This window comes from Cyprinus carpio, chromosome A25, assembly GCF_018340385.1.
Source record: "Cyprinus carpio isolate SPL01 chromosome A25, ASM1834038v1, whole genome shotgun sequence".
In the NCBI taxonomy this organism is placed as follows: domain Eukaryota; kingdom Metazoa; phylum Chordata; class Actinopteri; order Cypriniformes; family Cyprinidae; genus Cyprinus; species Cyprinus carpio.
The window spans coordinates 7,709,035-7,726,257 of NC_056596.1; the positions used below are offsets into that span (position 1 = coordinate 7,709,035).

A 17,223-nucleotide genomic window follows, 5' to 3' on the forward strand; every position below is an offset into this window, starting at 1 on the left:
GGTGACATCCATGCATGCATTTTCTCTGGTTATATAAACGTCCCAACTCCTGCATTCATTTTTGATTTGGTTGGATGGATGCATTGCAGCTTGCACTGTGTATCATCAGACCAGATGCTCTTGTTTAGCCACACTCATTATCCATTGTGCTACCAGGCACTCGTTTTCATAGGAATTGTATTTTTTTTTTATGTCATCAATGTGAAAGCATGTTATTTTCAGCACGTTTTTGAGTAATAGCAAGCTTAAACATAGACTAGAGAGGATTATAAATATGTAATTTAAATAATAATTATATATGTAAAAACAGTGTGTGTGTGTGTGTGTGTATATATATATATCTATATCTATATATAAATATCTATCTATCTATATATCTATATCTATATCTATATATATATAATTTACATTAACAGACACTTTTATCCAAAGCTAGCTATATATAATATATATATATATATCTATATATATATATATATATATATATATATATATAGGATCTTAATGAAGATAAAACAACTAAATATATATATGTTTTTCCAGATGAAACCACTAATATTTTTTATATATATATATATATATATATATATATATATGTATATATATATATATATATATATATATATATATAATTAGGTGTTTAATCTTCATTAAAATGTTTTGTATTCCAGGATTAGGTTTAATCTGGGCCCATAAAACTAGCACACTGTGTTTTGATCTTTACGATCTCTTTCCTTTGGTTCTGTCTTGTCTGGCACAACGTGGATTTTAGCGGACACTCCCATTGAGGAGTTCACGCCGACCCCGGCGTTCCCTGCCTTGCAGTATCTGGAGTCTGTGGATGAGGGAGGGGTGGCATGGAAAGCTGGCTTGAGGACTGGAGACTTCCTCATTGAGGTAAGAATATGATTGGGTTTCCATAAGCTTATGGTTTGTTTTGGAAAGACGCAGAAGCCATTGCTTGCTGAAGAGATGGAAAGGTCCCTGATCAGCTGGGAAGAGTGATGTCCAAACCATGCAGGGAACTTCATCTTGAGCTTGCCGCTGAATCATTCACACGTTAGTGCAAACAGGAGAATGTTTATGCACACTCTGAGCTTGTGAATATGAGGAAAGGTCATGGTTACATCTTTAATGAGACAGAGGAGCTTAGAGACGCAGGAGATGAGCACTTCTGGAAAAAGCTGTGAACGCACAGAGGTCTGTCCTGTGCAAAAACTCAGTTTTCAGATGTCTCTGGAGCTCTTTGGTCTGGGATGCATTTAAACGGCTAACCTTTGCATAGGCAATCTAGCTTATCTTTTTTAAATTCTCACTCTTAATGAATGAGGGTGTAACCTTGACACTTTGAATTCATTTGAAAGTTGAAAATGTCAGACCGCTAATCAACCATCAAAACTCTTTGTAGAAGTTGGGCTTTGAATTTGATAGTTGTCTGAGAATGATCTTGCATTTTTTGGATGTTGTACATTTTTAATGCTCCAGAGGTACTTTGGATCTGTAACCTGTCAAGTCCAAAAAGTCCAAAAAGAAGTATCATGATAAGGGCTCAATTTGACCATTTCAGTTTTTAACCACCTTGTGGTTATTACCATATTACATTCAGTTTTGATTAGACCAGTGAGATTATATTATTTATTTGTATGGCTCTATACATTTGGTATCTGCAAAACTACATATGTTCAAAAACGACTTGTCGTTAGGTTGTCTGAACAGTTGGTTTGTTGGTCATAAGCAACCACAAGACCTCAATCAGGTTAGGTTTATTCTCAGAACATGTACTTGTGATCAAAAATAGCTAAACTGAAGTGTGATGAGGTGTGTACAAATCCTTCATAGTAATTTTCTTAATATGTATGTGCAAAAGTGCTGGTTTGATGGTTTGATGGCTTGATGGCTGTAGGTGCTCTAGAGGAGGCGAATTTAAAGAAGCAGGTTTTAGTGTGCAGAATTAGTGATTTTATATATACTTTATTATACTTTAAAATAATTTTTTCTATTTTAATTTCTTTCTAAATGTAATTTATTCCTGTGATGTAAATCTGAAATTTCAGCATCATTACTCCAGTCTTCAGTGTCACATGATCCTTCAGAAATCATTCAAATCTGCTGATCTGCTGCTTAAGAAACAATTTTTATCATCAATATTGAACACAGTAGGCTGCGTAAAGGAATAGTTCACCCAAAAATAAAACAGTTTCAGAACTTTTACTTACCCTTAGGCCATCCAAGATGTAGATTAGTTTGTTTCTTCATCAGAACATTTGGAGAAATTTAGCATTACATCTTTTACTCACTAATGGATCCTCTGCAGTGAATGGGTGCCGTCAGAACGAAAGTCCAAACAGCTGATAAAAACACCACAATAATCTAGAAAAGTAATCCACACAACTCCAGTCCATCAGTTAACAACTTTTAAACCGAAAAGCTTTGTGTTTGTAAAAAAACAAATTAGTTCATTACTTCACACCATTGTTTCTGGCTAAAATACAAGTCTTCTGTCCATAATACTGCTTTCTCTAGAGAAGTCGTCATCTCATCTGGATCAAGAGAGAAATTTGCTTAGATCATGCACTGTTTATAGGCTAAAATTGTCCAAAACAGCTTTAAACAAATAAGTTGGTGAATTTTGATGTGAGAGGACAACAGGGGATGGAGTCATGGCAGTTGTTTCTTACAAATATGCAGCTTTTTACTTCAAGACATTAATTGATGACTGGAGTGGTGTGGATTACTTGTGGATTATTGTGATGTTTTTATCAGCTGTTTGGACTCTAATTCTGATGGCACCCATTCACTGCAGAGGATCCATTGGTGAGCAAGTGATGTAATGTTGAATTTCTCCAAATCCTTCAATGAAGAAACAGGCTCATCTTCATGTTGAATGGTCTGAGAGTAAGTATATTTTCATCAAATTTTAATTTTGGGGTGAATTATTCCTTTAATATATTTGTGAAAACCATGATGCAATTTTTTCATAGAACAACATTTGTAAGATGTCTGTAGTGTCACTTTTAATCACTAGTCAAATGACTAGTCAACCCTCCTGCCCATCCCTATTATAAATATATAATGATGATGGAAGTGATGGATATCTGCAAAACACCTGTCCTGGCCCCTCAGTTCTGGCTGAACTGAGACTTCAGCAGTGACTGACCATGAGTCACAAAAAGCATTGGGAACATCGTCCTCCTTTCTGCATCAGCAAAATAAGTTCATTTGCATGCAAAATTTAAGAGAACACTCACTTTGTGTTAAAGCACAGAGAGCAGATCCAAGATCTCCGCACTGCATTGGAAGGGCAGAGAAGGGAAGAAAATGATTGGTTCTCATGAGCAGCAAAGATTTCATGAATTAGCTCCTTACGGTAGTCTAAATGTAACTAAGCCAGAATATTTTTGGGAGCTGCATTTTGATGATGTAATTTTGCAGGAAGTGTAATGTATGTTCTTACTTTGCTGACCTTAATGACAGTTTTCGCCTAATAGTTAGCTGATGTACTGAAGTGTGACATGCTAAAACTATTTTAAATGCAATTTTTCTAATTATTAAAAAAACTATTTCTATATTTATTGAGATACTATGTGAAATATTTATACTTAAGATAAAATAAGATAAAATCATTTATCACAGTGCCAGATAAAACTAACTAGTGAAGGAAAAAGTGTGATTTTAAAAATGGCAAAATATAATAGTAGTCAGTAATTACAGTGCCTAAAAAATAAATATAAATATATAGAGATCTTATATAAATTTTAACCTAGATTCTTGATTTAAAAATTTGATAACTTTCACTCAATGTACTTCATAAAATATAAAACATAAGTGAATGCAAATGCAATATTGCATTCTAACCACTCTTAGAGTTGACTTTCAGATCAAAATCCTCTTAGTCTGGCACAATGTATTTGTATATGTAAAAAGTGCAAAGGTTAGAATAGCTTTTCAAGAGCAAGAGTGAGTGTTTGTGTATATAAATTCATTCATCGTCTCTTCCCCCTGAATACCGTGGAAACAATAAACACATTTTAATCGTCCAGTCGATGATATTGACCGTCAGTCCCTCAGGAGCCAAGCAAGCTTCACTACCCACATTAGGTTGAGACACTGCCGTTTTGCACTCTCACACTTTGGTGTATGGATGTGTCAGGTCCCAGGGACAATCTAGCCTTATGGACCAAGCAAGGCGAAGCTCTGACAAAGAACTTGACCCGGTTTTACTTTACGTTGATGATGAAAGCTTGCAGTAAATTTGTTAGGGATGTAAATATCTATTTTTTATTATTTATTTTTATATATATATATATATATATATATATATATATATATATATATATATATAAGCATATTTGTTTTACCTTCTGTGAACTGCACCAGAGGTTGAACAGCAAATTCTCACTCCTACATTTCTCGGAGCTTTTGAGAGTCAATTAATTAATCTTATTGCCTATAAGAAACTCTAAGAAACAGTGTAGCTTATGAAGGGTGTTAGTGATCAACCAGGAAGCTACAAAATAGAATGATGAGATTTACTGATCTACACCCCAGCCTGGTGTGTGTGTGGGTATGAGTATCTCTCTTTCTCTTTACTCTCATCTGAACGTATTTGTGCAATCTTACTTACCATCTCTTTTCTGAGAATGTGTATCCCAAGGGCATGTGTTTCAATTTCCATAATATAATCAGTTTTTACTGACATAATGCATTTGCGGGCACTTCCCATGCTATTCCAGCTGCTGGAAAATATAAATGTGATGTGTGTGTAAAGAGTACGGTTTTGAGGTCAATCTCTCTTTCTCTTTTACTCTCATCTGCCATAGAAACTCTAAGAAACAGTGTAGCTTATGAAGGGTGTTAGTGATCAACCAGGAAGCTACAAAATAGAATGATGGATTTACTGAAAATACATCTACACCCACTAGCCCTTGGTGTGTGTGTGGGTATGAGTATCTCTCTTTCTCTTTACTCTCATCTGAACGTATTTGTGCATCTTACTTACCTCTCTTTTCTGTATAGAGCTAATAGTGTATCCCAGGGCATGTGTTATCAATTCCATAATATAATCAGTGTTTACTGACCCATAATGCATTTGCAGGGCTCACCAACTTCTGTAAAAAAAAAAAAAAAAAGGAGTGCATGCTGTTATTCAGCTGCTGGAAAATATAAATGTGGATGTGGTGCCTGAAAGCCATGTTTGAGTGAACATTTTTAATAATTATATCAGGCTATTTCATGAATTTAGGATGTGGATTTGCACATGTATTGCATAACATGACACAAAATGCATCTGGTGCTTTAAAACTATTTTAGTGGTTTAAACAAGCAGCAGCACTGAAGTATTTTTGGTTCTTGTAAATATTTCGCACTGTCATGCTGGTAAAAAAGGTGGTTAAAAAAAATGTCATGAACGTCAGGAAAATATGTAATTGTGGTTATGTAGCTAGAAAAATTGCTAACTTTAAATGTGATGGCTGGTTGATGTGTTTGTTGACGGTTTGACATCTCTCCTCGTCTGTAATGCTTTCTCTCCAGAATGTTCTGTGTGCACAGAGAGAACCAGCAGGGAGGAAGTCTGTGGACTGTAGGAGATGCCTGCGAGCGTCCTCATGGCCTGATAACCGTACAACCTGTCACCAAAACCTGCTCCTCACGCACTGCGAACCAAGTGTAGCGCAGTACATAGCGTTTGCTCTGTGACACTAAATGGAAAGGTTAACAGCCAGAATGTTGTGTGATTTCCATTTTTAGGCATTTTAAAATATTTTATATCATGGAATAGATCTTTCTATTTTTAATATTTCCAGAATAACGGAATCCAGTGTTGTTACTGACCTTCCTCATGCGTGTATGTGATGGTCCAGGTCTCATGTTGTAACACAGAGCAACGGTCGCCTAGCAACGGCACCAGCATTGTGTCTGAGCGCAGTGATGAAAGCGAGGTAGCGGTTTGAGGTTTTTTTTTTTTCTTCATTGGAGTGCAGTACTGGGCCACATGTAAAAAAATAAAAAAATAAATCCTGTTTGTATTGATATAAAAATACACCTCCATAATGGATTCCAATACCTAAGTGCTTGGATTTCAGGGGCGAATGACTATATTACATGGTAGAAATTAGCTCTCATGGTTGTTTAGGCATGCATGTTACTGCAATATGCTATATGATGGTTTCCTCCTGGGAGGCTGGCTTTCTCTATTTTGGCTTTCTAAGCCAAAGGAGTTTCTACACTGTGAGATGATCTTTTCGGCATGTTGGTGCTCACAGGACTGATTACTAATGACAATGCAGTTGTTCCTTAAAGCAAAGTGGCAGTTTCAGTTATGCAATGGGATGATAGTAGAATGGTACTTTTACACTACCATTCACACTACAGATTTTATTTTAAAGAAATTAATAGGGTTAATCAGTAAGGAAGCATTCGGTTCATCAGTAGTGACAGTAACATTATTACAAAATTATATTTTTAATAAATTCTGTTCTTTTGAACTTTCTTTTCATCAGTACTAAAACATTTCCACAAATATATTAAGCAGCACAGCTGTTTTCACTGTTTATAATAAGAAGAAGTTGAGCAAGGCACCAAACCCCCAACTGCTCCCCGGGCGCCGCAGCATAAATGGCTGCCCACTGCTCCGGGTGTGTGTTTACGGTGTGTGTGGGCTCACTGCTGTGTGTGTGCACTTTAGATGGGCTAAATGCAGAGCACGAATTCTGAGTATGGGTCACCATACTTGGCTGTATGTCACTTCACTTCTTTATTAACAGTAAAAATTGGTAATTGGTATTTGTATGGTAAAACTTACATTTTGTTTTGTAAGGCTTGCACTAGTGATATTAAGAAAGCTTACTCCCTGTGTGGACAAGTTCACTTGTCCCTCAGATACAATAATGATGGTTGTAGCCAAAAAAGAAAAATAATAATAATATCGAACCAAACTGTGACTTAATTTTAATTCTTTAACCAGAATTTGTATTCAGAAATATCAAGGTAAACCTATCTTGATGCAACTCAATACAAGTTGTATATTATTTTTTCGTGTCCAGACACCCGGTGTCCAGAAATGCTGTTTAGACATCCACTTTATCTTTAATGGAAATTCTATAAAGTCTCAGTGAGTCTTTCACACTATCTTGTGTTTAATCTCCTCTATAGAGGACTTGACCACAGAGATCTTATCATATAACCTTTTAAGTACTGGCCAAGCCAAGCCGAAAGCTGTGCTACTATCGTAGAGCAGTGCAGACAGGAAAATGGATGAGGCTTAAGTGTGTGTGTGTGTGTGAGTGTACATATCCCCTGTTCTCTTCATAATTATCCCTACTCAAGACAAAAGAGTGCCCTTCTTTCCGGAAAGTAACAGGAAGAGGAGGATTTCATTTGAAGGGATAGCGTTTTAGCTGGGCTGGATGATTGCCCTCTGACAACATTCTGTAAATCTCTAAATCAGGGCAGCGGTGCAGTGATTGCAAGCTCTCTAGGCCGCATTAGAGAGTGCAATGTTAACGTTGGGTCATGTTTGGTAATGATAGTGGATTTGACTTGGGCATTAAGAGATGGGAGCCATGTGAATTTGTTGAGTTGTATGAGTTTTCTTTTTTTTTTTTTTTTTTTTTTAAGGATGTGTGACAGTTGTACAGATGCTTGATCTGATGCCTGATTTTGATTGAAGCATATAACATTTTCTATCAGTTTTTTTTTTTTTTGTTGTTGTTGAATCAAATTATTGATTTTTTTGAGAATTTAAAAAGCGTCTAAATATCAGACATTTATCTGATGTCTGATTTTTTTTTAAATTTATATATATATATATAAAATTTAAAATTTAAATGTAATTTTCCACTCACAAGGTACAAGCAGTCTCAAATTTGTTTCTGGATTATTAAGGTGTGATATTAGACACATGACTAGACCTTGCAAGAGCTGGATGACATGCATATATTTGTACCCAGTTTTTTATTTCTTTTTGGCCTTTTTATACAGCAGTTTTGGATTGGGACGTGACATATGCCAAGCACAAACCCAGGTCCCTTTGGGGCTAACTTTGGGCCTAATTGTATTAGTTTCAAAACCTGCTTCAAAACAACAACAACTCATAAATACCATTTTCCAGTCTTCTTGTATAGTATATAAAATTAGTTTAGATTTTTTTGTGCTGGTCTGTAGGCGAGTGGTTCCTGTTTTTTTAATGGACTAAATAAAATAGTAAAAGTCTTCCCTTGTCCATGCATCCTCACTGTTCTGTTACTACTAGTTAGTGTCTTCAGTCTATGTGAAGATACCTGGAGGGGGTCTCCAAGTTCACAGAGTGGCATTATGTAAGCACAAGGGTGAACATAGAGTTACATAATTGCTTAGTGAGCAAGTATATGTGTGTGTGTGTGTGTGTGTGTGTGCGCGCAGTAAACATCTTTATTCTTCTGGAAGTGACCAGATGTGACACAAAATCATCCTTTATGAAATATAGAGGTCCCTGTAGATTCTCTGTCACACAGACACACTCTCATGTTGGATGAACAGCACGTGAACACACACACACCTTTTGTTTTCTGAATATTTGCACACACACACACACACACACACAATCTCTAAGGTCCTTGAATAGAACAGCAAACATAAATTGTGTGATGCATCTGGAGACTGCAGAGAAGCGATGAAATTCATTTGTGAGTTTTTTTTTTTTTTTTTTGTAATTTACATGTGCATTGAGACAATGTGACCAGACTGACCCTGAGCAGAACTGATATGATTAGCCAAATGGAAGGCTTATCGTTTTACGGTTTATTTCCTGTGTGCTGACTCTGTGTGCAGAGGACAACCGCCTGCTAATTTCATCAGATTTTAATCAAGTGTGGGCTGCTCACCACATGTCACACACATCCATCAGTCAAGATCTGTGTGTGCATGTATCATGTTTTTATGTCTGCTATTGTACTCTGAAATCACAAATGATTATAATCAATGATAATTTTACAACTGCAAATCGCTGTTTTTTGTGTTTAGATGTATATGTATGAAAAAGAACCTCCTAAAATCCAGTTTTGCATCCCAAGCTGTCATTAACCTGATTTCGGTTTCGTGACACAGAGACTCAGATCAAAATGGTTAACTCTTAAAGGAATAGTTCACCTGCAAATTAACAAACTGTCATTTTTTCCCCCTTGTAATACAAAATAGATATTTTAAATAATGTATACACTTACATTCCTTTGTAACAAAAGCATATCCTATATATATATATCCTACTATTTCTCTGCTCCTTTTTTGGCAAATTTATATATGGTGACAATGAGTTCATTCAGTTCCTTCAGTAATTTGGAAATTTTAAAGTGTCTATCCATCTGTTATTAATTTTCCAGTTATATATATATATTTATCTCACTCCACCTGTTGTGTTAGCCGCAAGCATGCTTATGATATTTAACCAAATTGATCTGAAAGGTTACAGCTGATAATGATTCATTAATCCTTTATGCTTTTCTTTATGTTTTTGTACAAATTATGTTACTCTGTTTGTGAATCCACTCTGATTAGTCAGTTTAATAATATGGTTAAAAACACATCAGTATACAGTATATGCATCTGAAATAAAAAATATTAAATTTTTATTGCCTTAGTTTTTAGCTCAGTCTTCTTCACCTTCTCAGATTAACCATTTTCAAATTTTCTCCTTTTATTTTTCACAGAAAAAAAGTCTGGATTTTAACTGGATTTTCTATGGAATTGCTGCAAACATATTGTAACCTTTATTTTAAAAGTGTACAAGTGAACAAATTATAACAGAATTTCCATTATTTACTCACCTTCATGTTTAAGCCTGTATACTTGCAAAGATAACTCATAGTTACCACGGGCTGTCAAAGACAAGAAACACCATTAAAGTAGTCTACATGATATGATGCCATAGGCTCCTTTTTTGTTAGTCTGTGGTCACTTCTAACCTGCAAGAAGTTTATTCAAAATTATCCTTTTGTATCTTAAAGAAAAAAAACACATACATGTTTGGAATAACATGAGGGTGAGTAATGAATGACCGATTATTCCATGTCCTGATATATAAAACAACACAAAATCATGTTCCTGTGCTGATGGCTCAGTTTGGTTGAATTTGGCTCAGTTCCAGCATAATGAGATTATCAAGATGAAGTGGTCATGCTGAGATTTTGCAGTTTTCTGAGCTTTATCTACATCTGGTCCCAGCACTTCCTAAATGAGTCCAAATCTCATTACCAGTGTGTGACATACCGAGAGACTGGAGGTCAGTGAGAATGCTGGGAAATTTGTGCCCAGCCCCTTCCTCCAGCACTCACCAAATCTAGAGAGTTGCAAAAATCTGCACTGCCATGAGTTGCGATTAGAGCTCATGATTCACAGAGCTTTCTCTCTCTCCTTCTCAAACTCTCTAAACTTACATCATCTGTCATAAGGTCAAGCTCCAAAATGTAATGCAGAGTTATTTTGTCTTCTGGAGCCTTCTGGAATGCGCAGTATGAAAATGCACAATAAGGAGAGATGTAGAAAAGATAACAGTGATTGACGTTAAAGGCTGTTTCTTTTACTAACAAACCTGGCTCTCCATGTGGGCCTTTCACTCCCAATCTCACATTTTTCATGGCTTGCTTTCTAACTTAAGCTAATTTTATTTAATTGGAACAAATGGTAATATCTTTCTCATACAGTCACGTATGTAGTCCCTTGCTCTCCATCACACTTGCAGCATTTATGAATTACACAAACACACACGATGGAATAAAAGTAGCAGCTCAGCTCTCTTCGTCATGAAGACGACTTCGGCTCCTCGGCTGTTTCCTAGGTTACCCAAGCTTATTCACATAACCTTTTCTTCAGTAAAAGGCATACTCTAAAATCTCTCCAAACCTGTCTCTCTCATTTTCTCTCTGCTGATCTGTTTCGTAGTGCCTGTGTTTCTCGTTTTGCTTGAGAAATGCCACAGGAGCAGGGGTGTCTCTCTAATTTGCCTGCAGTGCCTTTAATTTGTTGATTTATTTCAAAGCATATCAATGTCTTATCGTAGTCATTAGTGCTGCTTGCTAAGGTGACTATCACTATTACTATTGCTTGTAATTTAGGTTGAGTTTGATTGGGAATGACAATTGTGATTGTCAAATTGTGTGGCATGTTAGGTGTAATACTACTTTTCTACACATTCAGGCTTACCGTTTTTGCCTGGAACACAAAATGCAGATTTTTGGCTTAGGTCAGTAATCTACCACCTAGCAACCACACAGAACACCCTAGCAACCATTCTGAACACCATAGCATTGACTTTTCATCCACCCACAACATTCTGGCATGAGTCTTGCACAAGCAAGCGCTGCTCAGTTTTCAATACAATTTAAACAAAAATACAGTAATGTTTCCAAAAAATTTTTGGTTTAAAGTTGTGAGCTGGTAACTCATGTCAAAAAATATATATATATATATTTTTTAAAAACCTCTTTAAGTAGTTATGAGAGTTTGTGTTCCACTTTCACGCAGCAAGAGTAAAAATGTTAGGCTAAATCCAGATTTTTTGTTCCTTAGTGAATGTTTTAGTCTGGTTGGAGTCATTGGACTTTACACCTCTGTTGAGAAATGATGAGAAAATATCTGGTGATGAATGTTGCACATATATCAATGGTTATCACCACTTGCAAATCATTTCTGCTGTAGCTGAATGCAATTGAGCTCACCAGTAACAGCTCAGTGGCAGATTGAATGTCCCACTTAAACATTTAAACCCCAATTTGATTTACCGCCATCTGATGCCTTTACAATGGCTGCTCTCCCTGGAATTATGACTGTTTAAGTGTATATAAAGAAAATTTATAAGGTAAAAGGTAATTTAAAAACATACTGTGGATAAAATGATGGTGTTGTGTTGGATTCATTAGGGAAATGAATGAGGTTTTGATAGCTGGGCTTCAACAAATGTAGTTGGGTTAGGTTAACTTTGGTGTTGATGCTTGTTCTATGGTATTTCCAGGGACAATAACAAATCTGCAAGAGTTTATAACCTATCGTGTAGCTGAATGCTTAAAATCAATTTACCCCACTATGATGTATACAGAAGTTAAAGCCCTATGAATTCAAAAGTGGAGTTTTGTAGGATTTTAGTCTGTCTAGTAGCTTTGAGGCCATGTTTATGCTAATGTAGTTCTAAAGTTTGATGAAATCAATTTAAATATGCAATTATACAGTATAGCTTTTTTCTTTTTGTAAAAAAGGAAAAAAAATATCGATGACAACTATTTGCTCAGGGACATTTTTTGTATAATAAAATGTTTTCTAGAATAAGAATCGATCCTTTTCATTTATCAATAAAATAAATGAGCATTTCACCCTTTGACTCTTATGCTCATTAAGGCTGCATTTATTTGATCAAAAATACAGTAAAAACAGTAATGTTGTGAAATAAAATTGTACAGTTTAAAACAACTTTGTTTTGTTTTGTTTTATTTTAATGCATGTTAAAATGTAATTTGTTTATGTAATGACAAAGCTGAATTTTCAGCAGCCATTCAGTGTCACATGATCCTTCAGAAATCATTCTAATATGCTGATTACATTTTTGAATTTTTTTTTCGAATTGACGAATAGAAAGTTCAAAAGAACAGCATTTATTTGAAATAGAATTTGTAAAAGAGTTAAAGTCTTTACTGTAACTTTTGATCAGCGCATTCCTGCTTTATAAAATGATTAATATCTCTAAAAATCTCCCTATTTACGTCATAGTAAATAGACACTATATACTTACCGTACATACGCACTAGTCAGTTCTGAACTAGCTAAGGTTTGGCTGTGTGACTTAAAATACTTTTTTCAACAAAATGAACAAATGATATGTCCAGCCACGTAAACACACACATACACACTCTCAAAAAATTGTTTGTCAAACCATTTCATTGTGTTTTTAAACTGCAAAAAGCGGGAAATGAATTGTGCACAACAGTGCAATTTTGTGACAAGTGCATTTGACTAATTATTGCTTTGTGAACATCTGAACAGGCCTGAAAAATGTTCCTCTTTTTTTTATAGGTGAACCAGGACAATGTTGTCAAAGTGGGCCACAAACAAGTTGTCAACATGATTCGTCACGGTGGCAACCACTTAATTATCAAAGTGGTGACGGTCAGTCGAAATCTAGACCCTGATGACACGGCTCGAAAGAAAGGTAAACGTCTTGATTTATTCATGATTTCTCGACTACCTATTTAGTCGTATGTTTGAAAATGAAGCAAACAAAACTTCTTTCATGTAATTCTAACCATTGCTTTTCCATAATGCTAATGGTAGTTATGCTAATCACTGATTTTACTAACACTACTAATTTGTGTTTTTAAGTTTTTCTCTCTCATTTATTATTTAAAATGAGAATTCACAAACTTTGGCATGAGTTGATGTTGTATACAATGCCTCCCCATGGGGATGCTACAGCCTATGGCTAAGCATCTACTGTACCTGCTGTATGTTTTTGGTTTGTTGCTATAGCGCCACCGCCACCACGGAGGGCTCCCTCCACAGCCTTGTCAATGCGTTCAAAATCTATGACCTCAGAGCTAGAAGACATAGGTAAGCCCAGTCATGCCAAGCAGAAGCATCTCATCCTGTGTCTGGCGTCACTTAATACATTTTTACAAATACAAAACCATGTCCTCTGCGAACGGTCCCTAATAATGTGTTTTTAACCTGTGACACTTTTTGTTGTTATTCTACAGCCACCGTTCAGTATGAAATGAACTTTGATGTTGTTTTGTTTTCCTGCATGCTGACCTAAAAGTGGATAAAGGTATGATACAATTATTTACACAATTATTTTTACAAATTGTATATATAAATTCTAATGTTGTGCTTCCCCTGGCATGCATGTGACTTTGTTATATATATTTAAGATGGGGATTTGTGATTATATGGACATTGTGTGTCTCAGTTTTTGTGTAGTTCCCACTAAAGAAAACAAAAGTACTACTTTCACATTCACTGTTAAGGCATGACACATTTCACCTGAGCGGATCCTTGATTGTGAAGGATTTATTCTGGTGACCACTGCTAAATCTAGGGTTTGATGGGTCATACTGATTTAATAATTACTAATTAAACAATGGCACAAAGGGTAAGCAGTATTAAATTCAAATTAAATTCTTGTTTAAATTGTGTAATAAGATGTGAATTGTCTTTTTTTGTCACTTTGTTATATTGGAAACTAACCTACTTGTCTTGTGTAGTGTTAGAAAGTTAACTGCATGGATTTGTTGTTGCTTTCCGTCTAAAATGGCATTACATTATGCACAGGTCAATGCCATGTGGAGGAATACAGTGTATTCCAAACGTTGGTTCTCCTCGTCGTGTTTTCTGGAAATTATCTCTGAATTTTAATAATTGAATAAAGCTGAATTGTTTTTTTATGTTAAAGCCACTTTGAGGAAAAAGAAGGGTGAGTTTTCCCTAAGCACTCTTTAAATTTGTCACCTCAGCTTAGCAACAGTAGTGATTATTTATCTCACACAATTGACCTTTTTTGATATGATTCAGTAAATGTGCAAATAATTTGTATTCTCTCCAATAATCAAAATTTACCAGTTGAGTGGAAGACTGCTTATTGTGAAAACAGACCTTGTGTTTACACTGGAAAATGCTCCATAAGCCTTTAGCTTCACTTATTGACCCCCAAGATTTTCAAAAGTGCAATGTAAGAATATATTATTCAACAACCTGTCCAGTATTATAAAAAGGATACGCTTGAGAAAACAAGAGCCATGAATTTCCTAGGCTGAAATCCTGGCTTTAGATACAAGTCCTTGTTCTTACTGATATAGTAGATCCTGCCTCCATTTCACTCCTCACAGAAAAGATCAAATCCTAAAGCTGGACATTTTAAGATAATTTCTACCTTTAAAAACTATGTTTTAACTATTATCATACGAGGGACCACTCCAGCTTTGAATCACTCTGAAACAAGACGTTGCCATGGAAATAATGCTGCATATGTTTAATATAGAAACATTCCACCTGCAAAATGTAATGCCATATTTTCGGTGTAAAGCTATCGCCACTGTTAGCATTGACCAGGAATATGACGACGTGTGACTGTTGCACAGATATGAAACGACGTCTTTAGACTGCTGAATGGACTCCTTTGTCTTCTTGAAGGAGATATTTTCTGAACCATTGTAAGCATTAGTTTTATGTTTACATAATGTGGCTGGCTGCATAGCACTCCTGCTGTGTCCTTAAAACAGCTTTGTACATACTGTTCATTAAAGAGAGTCATTTTAAATCCATATTTAGGTATTACATAGGAGACCGTGATTGATGCATATGCAAAACAGATGCATACTCCTGCAGTCTTAGATTTTCATTAGACTTTCAGTTATGAATATAAACTAGACTCCTGAATGGCCAATTTTTGCAGTGTTTGTTTCTTTTTAAATTCAGTTTTGCCTCAGTGGTATAATGGGATTTTATATTTAAAGCCTGAGTGTATATATCCATTTAATGCTGAATGAAGAGGTGTAACTGTGGCCCCCTTTAGTCCTGATATTAACATGTGTTTCCAGATCAGTACTTGACCACATAAATAGCGTCCAAGACGTATTGTGATCAGTTCTCTGAAACCACGTGCTGAGGTGGACAGAGACAAATTCTGAACACTTTCGATAAAGGTGTAAATGATAAGGCACATTTTGTTGTCTGCATAAAAATGCATAATTAAGGTAGTACTGTACTACAATCATCCAACACAAATACTATGATTGTGCACTCATTTTAGTGAGTTTTAAACTTTATGTTTCTCTTTTAAACCATATTAACATCTTTTATTGTGGAAATGTTTCGAAAGTAAGTAAAGTGTATTTGCAGAGAAAAGTATAAAGTATCAATTAAGTCCAGTTAAAGAATATCCAGATATGAAACACATTTTAATGGCAGATGTAAAGGGGGTTTTGTATGTGTGTGTGTAACTTACCAGATTCAGTCTTGATGACTTTTATGCTAGGAAAATCAGACTCTGAATTTCCCTTTCCTCCATTTCTGTATAGATGATCAGCTTTCAGATAATGAGGGTCTGAAGAAGAGGATTGTATTTCAAGTCACACTAAGTAATCATCCCATGCATGGGAGCTGTCTAAAAAATGCTAGCATGTTGCGCAGTGGCCGTTGAAAGAAGTGCTAAGATTTCTACAACGGAACTAGGAAGCGCTTGCACGGCTTTGACCTTGACTATTGTCATTGTACCTATTTCTGTCGCCTCTCTTGCTCGGTTTGGATCCTTGCTCTGAGGATCCTGTTAGAGGAAATTAGCAATATTTGATACTGAGCTTATTTTAAATGAAGCTTCCTGGTTTCTAATTTGAGATGCTGTTGTCTTACAGATAAAGTGGATGAGGTCGTGCCCCCCCAGAAACCCATGTGGGACAACTCAAATGCAGATGTGAGGGTGGCAGCTGTCAAACCACGTCCAACTAGCAAGTGTTTTGCCGTCAGCCCTGAAATGAATGTAAGCATGCCTTGTCTAATGTCCTCTAGAGTTTTGGTCTCCCATGGCATTGTTGAGAATTGTATTGTAGCCTAAATGCAATAATCGCTTTTCACAAATCTGGTAAAACCATTGCATGCTATATTGGTATTTGATGCTTAAATTAGAGTGTAGTTATACACAGGCTTGTGAGTATGCTTCACTGCTTGAGATTATTTTTATTTCTTCATCTCAATCTCGTTTATGAAATCATTTCAACATATTATGTGAAGCCTAGTTTGAATGGACGCTCTGCTCAAGTGCTGCAGTATTCTAAAGTGCTAAAGTATTCTGCTTGTACTTATTATCATGTCAGCCTTATTCTGTCTTTTGCAGTCTCTCTGCAATAGTCAGGATACAGCAGTAGGCTCTCCACAATCGCCAGGGAGTCCTAGAGGCCCCTTCCTGGGTGTACTAAAAGGAACCATACGACGGCAAACGTCTATAGGTATGGGTTGTTTCATTTTGTTTTGTTGCTGAAGTGCATCTTTACACAGTTTTTTTTTTTTTTTTTTTTGAATTGCACACAAAAGTCTTTCCGCTCTTTGTAAAATGATACAAATATTTGGTTTACTTACACTCAGTGGTCAGCCCACTCTTGCTGGAGGCTTTTTCACTGATGTGACGTATTTTCAAAATGTATCAGTTGCTTTGTGGCGTCATATTTATTGTTTCTGGATGGTGATTGCACCCCCAGGCTTGTTGATTTGTTG

General features: G+C 35.8%; 1 protein-coding gene across 11 annotated transcripts in view; it reads left to right on the plus strand.

Annotated features, from left to right (window-relative positions):
- LOC109052670 (SH3 and multiple ankyrin repeat domains protein 2-like) overlaps window positions 1-17,223 on the plus strand; it is a 60,389-nt gene that overhangs the window by 35,871 nt on the left and 7,295 nt on the right. For 5 of the 11 annotated variants that reach the window (XM_042715225.1, XM_042715230.1, XM_042715233.1 and 2 more), the window contains 8 exons: window positions 773-897; window positions 13,036-13,171; window positions 13,489-13,569; window positions 13,778-13,786; window positions 14,411-14,431; window positions 16,035-16,094; window positions 16,368-16,492; window positions 16,847-16,958. In XM_042715225.1, the coding sequence (XP_042571159.1) occupies window positions 773-897; window positions 13,036-13,171; window positions 13,489-13,569; window positions 13,778-13,786; window positions 14,411-14,431; window positions 16,035-16,094; window positions 16,368-16,492; window positions 16,847-16,958 (669 nt within the window). The remainder of the gene's footprint in view (window positions 1-772; window positions 898-13,035; window positions 13,172-13,488; window positions 13,570-13,777; window positions 13,787-14,410; window positions 14,432-16,034; window positions 16,095-16,367; window positions 16,493-16,846; window positions 16,959-17,223) is intronic. The other 6 variants (XM_042715226.1, XM_042715235.1, XM_042715228.1 and 3 more) reach the window with 5 other exon arrangements.